We start from the raw sequence: 16,349 nt of genomic DNA, 5'->3' as shown, positions 1-16,349 counted from the left end.
TGTGCATAGTCACTCCGTTCAAGATAAAGACTCCAGAGCAGGTTTTTTGGGGTAACTCTCTCATTGCCATCGTGCATTCTCCCATATCTTTATTCTTTTCTTATTTGCTGCAGTTTCTTCCAGCTCAAAAATCAAGTTGATATTCGCTAGGTCAACTGCAGACATGAGTAACTGGTCTGATCAGCTATGCTCTTGCCCTATAGTCAGTGGGCACAAACTGACACTTCTAAAGTGCTGGTCCTTTTATCTAATGTCCTATGATGGGTGAGATTAACTGCCTTCTAAATGTTCCTGGTTTTCTCTATTGAAGGTAAAAGTTAATAACCAAAATTAAAAATGTCTACACAATACACATCCACAGCTGAGTGGAAATCCTGCTTTCTCGCCTGCTTAGGTAGTGCCTACCCCAGAGTTCTGAACAATGCTAAGCCACAAATAAGATTTAACAGCCTAAAGAAGAAGTGTTCAGTTAGACCGCCCTGAAAAATTATACAATAATTCCAATAAACTTGAATTTATGTGATTTGAATATGTCTTCTAATATTCTGAAATGTTTCTTTCTCCCTCTAAAAGCATGAAGTATATTGCCATTAAGAGATGCTGGAAGATGCTTAAAGCAACTGAAGGCAAAAACAATCAAGAGGTAATTTTTAAGGGATGTAACGACAGTTTTACTCCAAAACATTTTATTCTAAAGGATGGAAACTAAAGCAGCCTTCAGAAATTTAAGATTTATTTTATTAGAACTGCTTTATTTCCTTGAGTAATGATTAGAATTCCCATAATCTAAGACAGAAGATTATGGATTGCGGCCATGGAATAAAAGAGATTTTACTCTTATTGCTGCCCAGCAAGACACCAAGTAAAAAAAGCAAAGGGCCTTACAGCAGCATGTAGAAACGGCAACTCGTCAAGCAGACTATATGCTAAGGTATCACAGTTCAGAACAAATACCGGCACTGTCAGTGGCAATGCCTTTTAACAGGTAAAGTTTAATTTTTGGCATAATTTTGTTCTAGGGTTCTGTTGCACTTCAAAGTTGACATAAAGAGAAGTAAGCTTGATTCTATTCTTATTTTGATAATTGCTTATATCTTCCAACACTGACCAAAGTCTTTTGAGACTTTTGTGTATATACCATAATTGAGCTGCATTAGCCTGGATAGCAATCATTGTCTTTAATAGCTATGCACAGTAGTAGCCAAATATTCTACTGATGCATACAGGAAAAACAGGTAAGTCTCTCACTCATTTTTTGCTATATTGCCTTCGCAGTGGCAATAGAAATAAATATATGAAATCTATTTTTTGTCATGTCAGTTTTTGTGACTTTTAATGTATACACCGACAAGTCACATAAGCATTGGTAACTGGGTAAAGACACAACTGTACAATGAAAACAGTTTTAAAGAATTTATTTTATTTCACAGTTGTGATGGCTTAAAAGTAAGATTATCAATTACTGGCAAGAATCTGAGATGCTGAAATAACTTGGTCTTCCTCAATCACATATAGAATGCCTTTATTTGAGAAAGAGATAAAAGGTGGTTTGTTTTTTTTTTTTTTGCATTGTTTGGATAACAATCTCAGCTTGATTGCAACCTTAAACAAAAAAAAGGCATTCTCAATCTAATCCCTTTCTCCTTCTGTTGACAAACTCTTTATTCCACAGGAATTTTTGCTGGTTTTTGTTTTAAGTTGGTGTTTTACATTTACCTGAACCAGCTTTTGTGGATTTCTGTGATCTCTATTTGGTGGCTGAAAGAAGGCTTGAAGTTTAAAGTCGGCTAAATGCTCTAAATCTGTTTAATGCTAATAATATGATGCATTCTGCTTATCAGTACTATTACAGGAATGAAGTTCGTAAAACTGGTAGGATTTCATGAATTGTGTAATTTAGTTGGCAATCACATCATATATTGAAATCAGCTGTATTTCTCCGTACCACCACTCCTACTGTATCGTACTTCAAACTACACATCACTAATGGCAAGGAAGTGTCTTATAGTTTCAAACCTAAATTTATTCATGGACAATTTATATCCATTTGGTTTGCAGCCAGTATACCTTTCCTACTGTATAAGTCATATTTGTGGGATTCATTTCCCTAGGTTGAATTAGCCATATTCTTCTAACCTCTTCTTCAAAAATCAACCATCTGATCGAGCATGTGTTTGCACATCCTGTTCTCCACTTGAGGTAATATCCCAAAATATGTTTAAGATTCTAAGCAACATTTTAGACAAAATTTATGTGTATGAATTCAGGAGAATGATCCTGGAAAACTGCCTGTGACCTCCACAGGCACAGAGTATCTGTGAAAACCTTTCCATATTTTTTCCTAATTCTGGACACCATAGAGGCTCAACGGTGGACCGTGTCTCTGCCAACCTTCATGCTTAGGCAGCTGCCTCCTGCCTAACGCTCTTTGGATAGGGAGGGGTGTGGGCGTTTTGTATTTTATTTCTGTGTTTTTTCCTTCTGCCAGATCTACAGTCCGATTCGGTGATCATGCTCTGAATAAATATGCTCCTTTATTATTCTGTGCAATGGTGATGGTACCTTCTTTTTGTGTAAATCTAGCAATTTGAATATTTCCCCTAGAGGTAGGAGATCTGAGTCCTCAGTCTGTGCAGGATTTGAGTTTGTATATTTGGATGTTCACACATCCCAAAGAAATGCTCTGACCACCGTTCCCATTCAAGGTGAGAGAGTTACCGTCCCTCTGTGCACCACTTTGTGTAGGAAAAGCCTACCATGTGCAGAGGGACTCACAAAGAAGATGTACAGTACAGAGCAATTATTTGTTGCTGAAAGGACACAGCAAACAGACACATCTGAAGAAATACTAATATTAATATCCTCACTACCTCAGTGAGACCCGTGCTGGCCAGGCAATCATCAGCCAGGTTAGGAAGCATCAGCTTCTCCTGCTCCTTGGAACAGACTGACCATCGCTGTTGCTGAGTTGCTGCCGCCCACTTCTGTGTATTTTTCTTTTGGTTTTATACCCCTTCATCCCAGTATTTTTCTTCTTTAATTCTTCTCCCAATGACACTCTGTGGTTTTGGTCTCGGTTTCTGGATTTTTTTTTCCTTACGTTCCCTGGCTTTCTCTCACACACCTCACATCTTAACAGCCTTTGTCTCAGTAAAACTCAATTGAGGACTCACAGCTGTGCTGGACCAACCTAGGCCTTGCATAATAGACATCTGAACCTCTGGGCTGAAGGTTTCAAGAGTTCCTTCTCTCCTTCGGTTTGCAAAAAGGGCCATTCCATAACAAATGGGACAGGGACCTCACAAGAGGAAGAGTGACTCCAGCCTCACATCACAGTATATCTCTCCAGGGCAGGAGGATGTGAAAGCTTCCAAAGCCTGAATACATTATCTGCTTTAAAGTAACTAAAACACATAAAAATAACTAAAACTTAAGAAGAAAGTAGGGTACTTTCCCTCTATAGGAGATGTGTTTTCCCTACGTGACAATTACTTGACCTATCTCTAGTAATTTGACTAAGCATTTCACGGTGGCACAGGTTCAGTATTTTTCTCTAGTCTGGGTATGCTCAACATGTCATAGTTTCATTTTTTACCTGTAGAATAAATGATATTATCCAAGAAAAAAACCAAGGTTTATCTGACACAGTCTTCCTTCAGTAAACCCATATTGCCTTTTAGTACATGTCCCTTTTCTTCGTCATAAGGATCGATTCAACTTTCTTTCAAATTATTTTCTAAAGCTTTGTAAACATTTGAACTGGATTAGCAGAGCTGTAGTTACCAGGATCACTTCTTCTACACGTTAAATAAAAGTGGATGTGAGTTGAATGTGTGTCACTCAATTTGTATGGATTATGTATAGCTGCTTGGTTTGGCTTTCTTATGCCAATATACTTTAATTCATACTATTAGACCATGGTCATGAATTTCCACATCCAATATGATGCTTTGTGTTCTGTGTACTTATTTCCTGTTGACAATTGCTTGTGTTCAATCTCACTATTATAAAAATTTGAGATTAAAGCACGTATTATGTGGACCATACCTTAAACTCTGAAGCAATCTTAACTGCACTGTGGATATCTTTTTATCTACAGGGATACCAAATATTTTGTTGCTTGTTTAAACTTCCTTTGCACAATTTGACTAGAGTCAATTTTAGTAAATTCTTTCTTTTTCCCAGCTTTTTCGCATATTCAAGATGGAGTTTGTTATGTTCATCAGATTGCTTTTCCTCTCTGTGTGGTTACTTCTACTATTATTTCATTACGAGTCTTACTCATTTAAGATTTTAGAAACATGCTGTACAAGTTTGTGAAAATAAAAACCAAATCAACTAAAAATAAATGTCCAAGGCAAAACTGTCTTAGTCTCACAACAAGTAGTTTATATTAGTATTTATGCCAGAGATGTCTTACTTTTAAATGTCTCCTTATTGTGTTTTCTAAGAAACATACTCAAATCCATGTTTAGTTAAAAAAAAAGGTGGCAAATATGAGTAATAAGAAAAATATTTTAGTGATGGCCTGCATTCCTCCTCCCTCTGTTTGGTTTATGAGGTAATGAGGGAGAAAAAGCACGCTCTTCTTTTCATAGATATATTCAGTTTCTTAAAATTAGCATACGTTTTTCGATAAAGATTCCATTTTGCAATGTGATTATTTTAGATAGTGAAATCAGAAGGATATTAATTTTTCAGAGATTTATTTCTTAATACTTTTTCATTCCTATGTCAGTTTTATGATATTGTTTTACTAAGAGCAGTAAGAAGAAAGAATTAGGGAGGGATAAAGATATGATCTAACCATTACAAAGTAGTTGGCTGGTATCTAAATGAAACAAAAACATTTACCTTTTGAAGTAACTTAGAGATGTTTTATGGGACGAAGTGTTTCTTTTCACCTTCACAAATGTATTAATTCAGTTAGAGAAAAACTTTAGTTTACCAATTAGTGTTTGCCAAAAGTGGGTAATTAATTTATCAACATACTGCAATAAAAAAATCCTTGACTGGGAGGGAGATGGGATAGTTGATCTATTATTTCCACCTTGAAATTATCTAACATTGTGGTATGCGAATACAAAAGCAAAGGAACCGAAATGCCTGAGCTCTTGCGTGACAACTGAAAAATAGATATTCAAAATGGATGTTAGATGTATGCCCTTTTCATGATCACGTTTGTTTATTATAAAATTGAATGAGAACATTGTGACACAGCTACTTTCTTCTGTCCAGCAATATGGGGTTGTAAGGATTGCTGAAAACACGGTGAGAGAGCCAAGGATTCAGAATATTAAGGCACACAAGTACCGCTTGTGAGGCCAATAATAGTGTCTACTGCCAATTCAGGAACCAAAGCGTGTGAAGAATTCTGTAAAGAACTAAGAAGATTTATCTAGTGAAAGACTTCTGAAAGAAGATGATGTCCATTTCTCAAGTCCTAATAAATTTGGGTTGACAGGCTAACTGAAAAGATAGCCTTAGGGAAAAGCTTGCATTCAGGGCATGAGGTTAACTGAGGAAAAGACAAGTCTAAAACTGAGGCATATGACTTTATGGTACAAAATTTGATTTTACAGAGAGCCATTCTGACAGAGAATCAAGAGCTAGAGGGCTGGTGATATAAGAAGATTTTTGTAGGCTCTTTTGTGATCAGATATGCAAATGAATATAAAAAAAACCCTGGAATTTAAAACGCGGATCTTGGGAGAAGTATTTGCCATGCCTATTTAGCAAGACTAAAAAATAAAGTGGTGAACAGATGCAGATGTAACAAAAGTCCAAGAGGACAATGACAAGTTTCATTAAATCACTGCGTATCTGGACAATTCCCGGTCATTTCACTAGCATCACTTGTGTCAGCGTGGCAAGGAGGCAAGACTGGGACTTCCGTCTCCTGACAAGATTTAGTGCAGTTTGACAATTTGCTCATTGTCACCTTCCTTTGCTCATGTTAATTGTTACTGTGTTACTTTTCAAGAGACTTGTTCTACTATGTGTTCAGCACAAAGCACAGTCCTTGAGTTGAAGTAAAGTTCTTCAAGAACTTTACTTCAACTCAAGAAGTGAGACTGAGAAAAGACACGGAATAGGGAAGATGAACAAAGCTAAGAGGAAACAGTGCCTGGGTAACTGTTTTAGTTTTTAAATGCCTAATATTACTACTAAAGTTGCTAAAATTATTATAGACAGTTTAAAGAACTGAATCTGTGAAGGATTTAAATGAGGGAAGGGAAGTGCCTTGATGAATCTGAGAAGGAGCAAGTGTATGAGCAGTGAGTAGGCTGCAGCTGAAGAGTTACTAAGTGGGATCTACATAACCAGCAGAACAAGAAGAAGTAATAAGAGCCAAACGTAGATGTATAGAAAAGAAACAAACATAGAGACCATAGAAACTGGATATGTGTATATTGTAAGGAAATAAATGTAAATTATTTCACAAATGGTGCTGTGAGAAGAACATGTGCATTTAATGTATAAAGTAACATGTTCTTTAAGAATATCTATATAGAATGCATGTGAAATTCAGCAAACTCTCGAACCATGGATTATTTTGTGGTTATTTCACTAATTATATTTTTATGAAATTAAAGGTAGTTAAGGCTAGATTCTGAGAAGCTTAATAACATTTACGTATTGTCTTATTCCCATGCCCCGTGCTGACAGGAGCTATATTAGCACAAATAATAATGGTATTCTATCTGCTTACATTGTGAAATTAGTATTTGTCAAGCTGATTGGAGAAGGCAAAACCTACCCCGTTTTTAGAGGGTTGGAATGCTTTTGGGCCCTCCAATAAATCTAATAAAAAATTGATCTATCATAATTATCTAGCCAACTTTGTGTGGTGGTCTTCACAATCTTTATGAGAAAAGAATCAAGGATAATATGAAATTGGGTCTATTAATACTAAATACTATCTAGTATATTTAGTCACTTATAAACTGCTGATAATACTAACATCATGATTTTCTGTGGGCCACATTTGTTTCCTGGTGTATTAGCATTTTAAGTTTATAAGTTCACAACATACTTACGGCTCCCAATACTGTTTTCTAGGAAAAAAAGTGTTGCTGCCCATAAAAAGTGAAGAAACTTGGAAAAATTCCAGATAAACCCCTCTAACAGAAATATTTTGAAGGAAACTAAGTTATATTTTACACGTTCTTTGAAACAGAAATTACTTTTATTTGTATTTCTTAATTAGTGCTTCCCAGACAAATGACGTGCCGTTGGAGCACTTAAAGTCCTATGGAGGAGGATAATCTTCCCTGGAGGATTATGTTTTAATGCTTTTTTATGCAGAAAAGACAAAACTAAATTATATTTAAAAATCTGATACAGAGACACATAAAGTTTGGATTGCAAAGGGTATGGTAACTATTAGGGGCTCCATTGCATTTGGAGACAGCTGATACAGTCAATAAACTTCATTTATTGGGACAATATTGCCAAATACTTTTAATAAACATTTATTTGTGTCTATTACTGGGACTCACTAGCTTGTTCATTTTCTATAAAAGTAGAATAATAAATACACAAGGCAATTGTTAGAAGACCTAAATGATGATGCATGCATTCTTGCATTTCTTGTGCCTGAAACAAAATTTGTCAGACAAAGAAAATTATTTTATACATTAAATAGCCTCTCCTTAGATGTGTTTCAACAAAATTAGCCCACATGAGATCTTACTGATTTTTGTTTCATGTGCAATTCTCATTTCATCTGCAATTCTTGTAATTTATATTTCACTTATTAGCTTAATCAGCTATTTTTTCAAAGGGGCAGCATCATAGTAGTGATTTCATTATTTTAAAAAACAATTAAAAAACAAGAGAATTGTAGAGCCATTTAACAATGGGATTTGGGATCTGAAGTATGCAGGTAGACTTCACAAATTGGGGTTTTGGTAGATTTTAGATAATTCCAGAACGTGTTTGAAACCAGCTAATCTCAAAATGTCTTAATTTCTAAAGATACCAAAAATCACAGTGTCCTGGGTATACCTACTGTGCTCAAAAACTTTACTCATCACCAATGCACTCAGAAATACCCTTGCTGGTGTGTGTGAGCTGAGTGCCTAAGCTCCGTCGTTACAGATAAATAGAGAGATGCCTCACTTCTTATTGACTATCTTGAAAAGCCTTTTGTGGTCCTGTCACAACCAACTCTATCACTCTGTGAGAAACGCCATATCAATGACAATATGTTGGCATTACCAAGTGTTAAGTACTCTTGGTAGAGAATCCTGTTGGTGCATTTTTGGAAGTTAGGCCCCTCTTTACACTGAAAAAGGTGAGTTACATGGAGTCAGAAGGAGAGCAGGGAGTCTGATGCTTACACTCCTGTCATTCGGGCATTCTTGGCTGGCAGGGGCAGAGCTGGAGGTCTGGTCTCTGCTTTTGGTATTATCTCAGTTATTACTCTATTACTTGTTAATATAAAATGCCTGAATGTTTCTGGGGTTGCACACTTCTGCCAGGTACCCCCTCTGACTTATGGCATACCTTCTGGGCAACTGATAACATACCATTGGTTATTCTGAAATATTCAATGGTATATAACTGATCAGGCATCTGTACTATCCTAATATTATCAGCAGTATTACCTATGTAATTACTAAGAGAACAATTTTGCTTATGTGCTTCACATTCAGTTGGAAGCTAAGTTCTCTAAATCAAATACAGTGAATGAATTGCTGAGGCCTTTCATCATCAAAGTAAAAGGAGTTAAAACCAAGCATACAAAGATTTTAATGTACAACATAGATCTCTCATCCCGCAGTGAACTTCATTTTGCACTAGTGAAGTAGAGCTGTATTACCTATTCTAGTATCCAGAAGATTCTGGGCTTTTTATTTCCTTTCAGTACTTTTCCTGTGTTTAAATTTTCCTTTTGCTAGTCTAAAGAAACTATACCCTGAATCCCACTGGAAACAGTCTGATTACTCCTCTCATGTAGTAGCTAGGCAACTGGCAACAATATCTTTTGCACAGATATAAGCATTTGTCTTTTTTTTTTTTTTTCCCCTGGTTTTCTGGGAAGAAGAGTAAAAGGAGCCAGTGTGCAGCAGGATTTAGCAATAAAGAGAGCAGACAGGTCATGTCCCTTTTGGGTTACAGCCATATTAAATTTATACACTGATACATATACATAAATTCAAGAGGGGAAGAGAAACACAAGCTGAAGAGAAACGCAAAGAGCCATTAGTCCCACTTGGTGCCCTTTTACACGGATTTACAAAATCAGAGGGAACTATTGATGGATTATAGAGGCTTTAGAAAACAGTAGATGTTAGAAATACATAAGCAAACTTTGTACATAAAGGTCATTAATACTTTGGAACAATGCAGTTGCTGTTAGTTTTCACAGTGTATTTTTACGTTTGTTCAGCTTGGCTTTCTGGAACGTGACGTGCTTCATTTCTGTTAGAAAAGTGTTATGGATCTTCCTGCAAGAGCAGCAAACAAAGAAAATAACTCCTCAGTACACATAGCATTCAGATTAAAAGTATTAAACTGTATCAGTTAAAAACATAATGTGATTTTACTGTTAAGTTTTCAAATAAGTAACTTCATGTTTGTTGCATCACAGGTACAGGAATGGCTGTGCTTAAACTGCCAGACCCAAAGGGCAATGTCAGGACAACTTGGGGATATGGGCAAGATGCCTCTTCCGAAAACAGGCCCTTCGCAACCAGTATCCAAACCGCCTGCCGCTCCTCAAAAACAGCCTATGCCTGCTGTCTCACATTCCCCTCAGAAGACTTCCACACCGCCTACTCCAGCAGCAGCAAAACCTAAAGAAGAACCAGGCGTTCAGAAGGAAGCCCCAAAACTTCAACAGAAGAAACTGGAAAAAACATCGTCAGCTGATAAAATCCAACAAGGAATTCAAAAAGAAGATGCAAAACTTAAGCAGGGAAAACTTGTCAAGACACCCTCAGCTGATAAAATCCAACGTGTTTCTCAGAAGGAAGACCCAAGACTTCAGCAAACAAAACTGACAAAGACACCCTCAGCTGATAAAATTTTGCATGGAGTTCAGAAGGAGGATGCAAAATTTCAAGAGGCAAAACTGGCAAAAACATCTTCAGCTGATAAAATTTTGCATGGAGTTCAGAAGGAAGACATAAAACTTCAAGAGGCAAAATTGGCAAAGATACCCTCAGCTGACAAAATTTTACATGGAATTCAGAAAGAAGACCCAAAACTCCAACAGATGAAAATGGCAAAGGCACTATCAGCTGACAAAATCCAACCTGCAGCTCAGAAGGAAGATGAACAACTTCAGGAGGTCAAATTGTCAAAGGCAGTTTCAGTTGATAAAATCCAACCTGGAATTCAGAAAGAAGATCCAAAACTTCAACATGAGAAAACCATGAAAACGTCATCAGTGGAGAAAATCCAACAGGAAGCTCAAAAAGAAGAATCAAAACTTCAGCAGGGGAAACTGTCAAAGACACTTTCAGCAGACAAAATTGCTGCAACAGTAAGTTCAGATCAAAAGAAACCCCTAAGCACCTCGGAAGAAGATAAAAAATCTGTGCTCCCAGAAAAGAGCACACCTCATCCAGAGGACAAAAAAGAACAAATTACAGCTGAGGCTAAAGACCATGTTGCTGAACAGAAAGCAGAAGTCGAAGCACCTAAGAAGCAAGAGGATGTTAAGAAAGACGGTTTGACAACTGGGATTTCACAAACAGTTTTAAAAGCTGAAAAAGCTCAGGAAGAAGAAATTCCCATTCAAACAGCACCTTTGCCAAGAACTGGCCATGTGGAAGCAGGGAGAGAAAAAATAGTAAGTGGCTTTCTCCCTCCCAGCCCCTTCTCCCTTGGTACAATTTATAATCCGATCCTGACAAACCCTCTCCTTTATGTCTTCCTGCTCTTTATTGTTATTGTCTGTACGGGATGATTCTAAATTATAAAATCAATGACTCCCGTTGAGTGAGTGTTTCACCAGTTACTCCTATGCTCTACATGCAACTTTTCAATACTTCTTGCATGATGTTCAGTCTCCAGCAGTTAAGTATTTGAAACTAAGGCAAAGTTCCTGTTTAATCATTTTTCCAATATTTCGGATTTATTTACCTGCTTCTGTAGACTCTCAGGACTTTGGCGTTTAATTGTTGAAATTGGAGTGTTTTCATAGTTCTTCATCCCAAAAGGGAATAATCTGTGATGGTAAAATATACAGTTTTTTGCAGTACCAAAGTCTTTTAAGCATTTGAGGAATACTTTGTGATGCCTCAACATGGTATGTTAAAGTACGCAAACTTTTTATTAGCTTATCTCATACAGACAAGTACTTTTAGGTAGGGTTCTTGGTAGGCTTTCAAGTCAGAAGAATAGATGAGTTTATAATAGCCTGTACTAGAGGGCCACGTCTCTTAAATAAATGCATTTGCTGGATACGAAGTCACCAACAAGTCACTTTATCAGCTGCAGTGAGTAATATACAGTTTCTTGAGAAATTAAGAATGATGGAGTTTTGTATCAGCATGGCAAATTAGGTGCTGATTATTATGTTATGAAAGTAGGAATAGGTTCAGGAAAAGTGCCAAAATTATGTTTTCAAATAATCCCAGTCAAACAGGTCAAGGGGTTTTTTTGTGTGGTTTTTGTTTTGTTTTGTTTTGTTTTGTTATGTTTTGTTTTACCTTGTGATAACCAAGTATTTGGACAGAAAAATATTCTGATTTAGAAATTGTGCTGTGGAAAACTGATATTTTTATAAACCAAGTTTACTGTTTGAAATATATCTCCTATCACATCTTGTGTTTCCTCCTCCTGATATTATCAAGAGATATGGTGTCCCCTGATTGTACCAAGGGAATCTCTGAATTATGCTCAGAGTAACATAGCCAAAATTCTCCCTCTTGGAAGAAACAAGAAGGAGAGCTAAAAAACTCCTATATCAATTAGGTTATCTGGTTTGAAACATAAGACACTATTGCAGGACTTTCCAAGAAAAGTAAGCTTAATTTTGTTAACAAGGTGTCACTTCCAGGGACTATTTTTTTTTTAAATCTAAAAAAAAAAGACTTAAAAAGTAGACTTAGAATTTTGTAATTGTTGTTAAAAATCTGGGTTTTTTTCTAATGAAAAATATTTGTAAGGAAAAATTTTCATCACACGCTAGTCTCAGTCCTGTCTGGTCATTTTTATGTTCTATAAGGAGGTAAAAGCACATTATACTCTAGACAAATCTAAGATACATATATTGGATTTCCATCTCTGATAGCAACAGATTTTAATCGTAGATCAATTAGTGATTTCTAATGTGGCACACAGACATATATTGCACTCTTATTTGGTTATATCTTACTTCCTCCCATTGCCTTCTAACTAAAATCAGGACTTCTTGAGTTAATACCATAAATAAGGATTATCTTTCTTTTGCTCTTGTTATCAGACTTTTAAGCACACTTAGCTAAAGTTTGTAAAGCAGAAGTTTTGTGAATAAAAAAAGAAAACCCATAGATATCTACTTGTAAGTATTTTTAAAGTTAGAACACTCTGAAATACAAATCAGAACGAATGAAAGAGGAATAGCTATTTTTACATAAAAAGACTTTTTTTTCCCTTTTTCCCCTCCATTTTTGCTCCTTGGAAAAATCCTAAAAAAAAAAAAAAAAAATAAGACGCAGCTCAAGTTGTTCAGAATTAAAGATAAAACAGGTGCCTCACCTATCTTGTACTTCATAAAATAACTCTGATTTATTTATATTTTTTTTATTGAAGTATTTTAATGTTCTCTGTGCTGTACATCGAACATTGCTAGATAGAATTCTTCCCAAGAGAGCATGTGGCAGAAATGGAAGAGAAGATAACAATTTAGGTATCACACTTTGATTCCATTTCAGTGGGTAAGGGACAATATCTAGACATTGAAGAATGTATTTTACATGTATTTCAGGACAGAATCATTTGAAGGATTTCAGACAGGTGTGTTTTTAAATAGTGATAGAAGGAAATACATAATACTGTCTGTACTTAACTGCTGATGCCATTTTATATAGATTTGTGCAAATGGTAATTACTAACTCTTGTGGCATTCCAATTGGATAAGTAAATAATACTATTTTTCACTAAAAAACACCTCAACAAATCCCTAAAGATACGGAGAGGCTAAAGTTCTGATCCAGTACAATCAGTACAATGATCCTTGGTAAATCACAGATATCAATTGTATTTAGAGATCTGACATCCTCTGAAACTAAAGAGACTTAAATATTGAAACATTTTTAAGTATTCGTGTCTCAAATTATGATTTAAGGTATTGTAAAGCCATTTTTTTCTTCAAAACATTCTTTTTTCAGTAATATTTTAAACTGTAATTTCTTCAAAAAGATAAAGAATAAACTGACTTCAATGATGATTTACAGCTCCTTTTCTTGAGAAACCATCTTGTAATATTGACTATTCACATGTGCAATAGCAATTAGCATTTAGTTCTAAGAAGGATGCCTATAAATCTTGGATGGTTATGGCATACAGTTTGTCAGTATAAAACAGTCATCTTGGAACTTACAAATTAACTTATAAGTAGTTCAGCATATAGACGTGAACACATTACCATGGTGTAAATTGGACATATATTTACAACACATCAGCTATATTACATAAGTACCCTTGTTATTACCTTCTTATGTTTACCAAGGAATGATTGTGTGCTTAGGCTGAGTAACCAGGTAGAAATCAAGATATTGTAATTTGACATCGTTATTCTAACACATGCCAATAATGACAAAATACAGACCAGGGAGCCGAAACAAGGAGGAAAAGGCTTTTCTGTAAGCAGTTTTTCTGGGCACAAATGAAGTGTTTCATTTTGATAATACAAAATTAAAATACAGATTAAACAGTTTAGTCAACTAAAGTCTTTTTTTCACTCCCTGAAATTTATTTTTTTATATAATATGGATATCTTTATTTCTTCTATAAAGAGAATGACCTTTTAAAAATCATGAGTTCCTTTGCAAAATAAAATTTCTGTTCTGTGCCACAGAATGTAATCTTGCTAGCTACTAGTAATTTAAAGAACTGACAAGACTTTTTTATTATTTGTTTCTAATCACAATTTTCTTTTAATAGCATTCTGATTGAATTCAATAACCAATGAGACTTTTTAAAGACTAACTTTAAGGTTTTCAAATCAGAATATTAAAAGTGAGGAAATGTAAAACTAATGCTTCTAAAGCAGAAAATTCTAATGCAAAATAGTTGTATGAAGCATTGACACTGACACTGTAGAAATGCCAACAGAATAGTATAGTATAAACACAGTATAAATAAAATTAGATAATTTTTACCATTAGTTAAAGAGGTTTCTGTTTTTAAACAGTCTTATCCGGCCTTTTATAAGTCATCTTGTTCCTCATGTCTCAAGAAGATGCTCCCATCAATGTCTGTATTAGAGCTAAATTTGTCCAGTATTAAAAACTCACAGTAGGCAAACTTCCTGGAAAAATACCATCCAACTACTCAGAAAGGCCCAGCAATTCAACATGTACCAAAGTACTTCCTACTTTACAGGAAAAAAAATGAGGGTTTTCTTCTTATTGATTAAAATACATTTTTCATTCTCCAAGAGTTGTTGAATATATACATGATCCTTAGCAGCATTGTTTCTGCAATATTTTGTTATTCTTCTAAAAATCTTATGTTTATGGGAAGCTATAAATTTGACAAAGAGGCCATCTTTGTGTATGTCATGGCCAACTGTACACAATAAATTACCAGTCAGTTAAGAATAGATGTAGCTAGTAATATCCTAGTTCTCAGGCTGCAGATATTATTTATTGTAAGTTACATGCATAGGAACTCAAAACATGATGTGCAGGATAATTTTTGTATGATGTATCACAGGGCAGACAACTATACATACAAAAATATATTCCAATTGTGGTAGCCTTAAAAAGAAAGTTGGATTTTCTCATCACATTTATTTCTAGTGATAAAAGAAGTCCCTCCTTATTGTAGATCTTTTTCTTCTCCTTACTCTACAAATAGAAGTCTTTCCCATATTCAATTTCCTGTTACTTGTAACAGTGATGTTATGTCATACACTGAGGTTCAACAGCAGGGTAGGCAATAGCAATATTCATTGCCATTTCCTCTGGTTTGGTCTTTGAGTAGGTGCTACACATTGGACTCACAGATAATAGCACCATCACAAATTACGAAGAGAATGGCTGAAATTGTTCCATGACCAATTGTCTACTGATTTCTGAACTTAACTGTTCAGTTGACGCCTTCATGTCTCCGCTTTACAAATCACTGTATCACTTCATCACCCTGTGGAGAATCAAGATCTGACAGATCCACTTTCACTAGTTGGACAAAGTCTGTCTGTCAGCTCCTAGGAGGCCTTCTGAACTTGAATCCAATGCTTAAATTGTCTAGTATCTCATCTAAATTGATCACAGTGTGTTTGGTTGAGGTATGTCTTCATAAGTATGAATATATTGAAAATAAAATAAAAAATAATAATCAAATGCCATAGCTGAAATTTTAGCGAGGGGCATGCTATTAGTGAGGGGGATATGGTAATAGATGGAAAAATCCTTTAGTTTTAATGAAATGTGTAGGTTTTTTTAAACATAAATAAATAAATTCCCCTTAAACACTTCCTTCTTTAATGAAGGGAATAAAAATGTAAATATAACATACAAAACCAGCTTCATTGATGATTTTTTATGAAAAATATATATAATTCTCTCATTAAGGGCTAGAGAATATCCAAGAGTATCTTGTTCAAAATAATAAGGGCTGAAGTGTTTAAGTGGTGCTGACTTCCCAATGTATGGGTTTCTCCGTATTTATATATTAATCACAGCCTTATCCTTAGAGTTGTCCTTAGAAATATTTGTTTCCATATTTCATTTTTAATTGCAAAAGATTTTACTCTGATATCAGATATTTGGGGTTATCATGTTGGATACAGTATTGGTAAGAACAGATGTAGTTTAAATTCAAAGTAGTATCTGATTTTGCAAAGCATATAATAATTTACTCCTGTAAAATGGAGATTACTTAATAAATATTCATTAGTAGATTATTGTAATATTAATATCAATATTAGTGTTTTAATGTAGGGTTATGTACACAGTAACATGTCTATAGGCAAGAACAAATACTTTAAATATAAATTGTATAATAAAAAAACTTTTTAAAAAATAAAATTAGTGACAATAACAGGTATTTGGTTTATGATATTTTGGCATTAAATATAAATTTAGTGTGAATAAACATTTGAAAACACTTGTAATTGATAGCAGCTTAACATGGGTGTAAATTTATCGTTAAATTATAATTAACCATTGTCATAATTTTCTTAA

At 35.0% G+C, this 16,349-nt stretch overlaps 1 protein-coding gene across 8 annotated transcripts in view; it reads left to right on the top strand.

Annotated features, from left to right (window-relative positions):
- PCLO (piccolo presynaptic cytomatrix protein) overlaps positions 1–16,349 on the top strand; it is a 370,979-nt gene that overhangs the window by 155,297 nt on the left and 199,333 nt on the right. For all 8 annotated transcript variants that reach the window (XM_063323548.1, XM_063323547.1, XM_063323550.1 and 5 more), the window contains exon 4: positions 9,599–10,804. In XM_063323548.1, coding sequence (XP_063179618.1) covers positions 9,599–10,804 — 1,206 coding nt within the window. The remainder of the gene's footprint in view (positions 1–9,598; positions 10,805–16,349) is intronic.

The sequence above is a fragment of the Chroicocephalus ridibundus genome, chromosome 1 (genome assembly GCF_963924245.1).
Source record: "Chroicocephalus ridibundus chromosome 1, bChrRid1.1, whole genome shotgun sequence".
Lineage (NCBI taxonomy): Eukaryota > Metazoa > Chordata > Aves > Charadriiformes > Laridae > Chroicocephalus > Chroicocephalus ridibundus.
The sequence above is the reverse complement of the archived record's forward strand: the minus strand, read 5'-3'. Positions and strand labels throughout refer to the sequence as shown.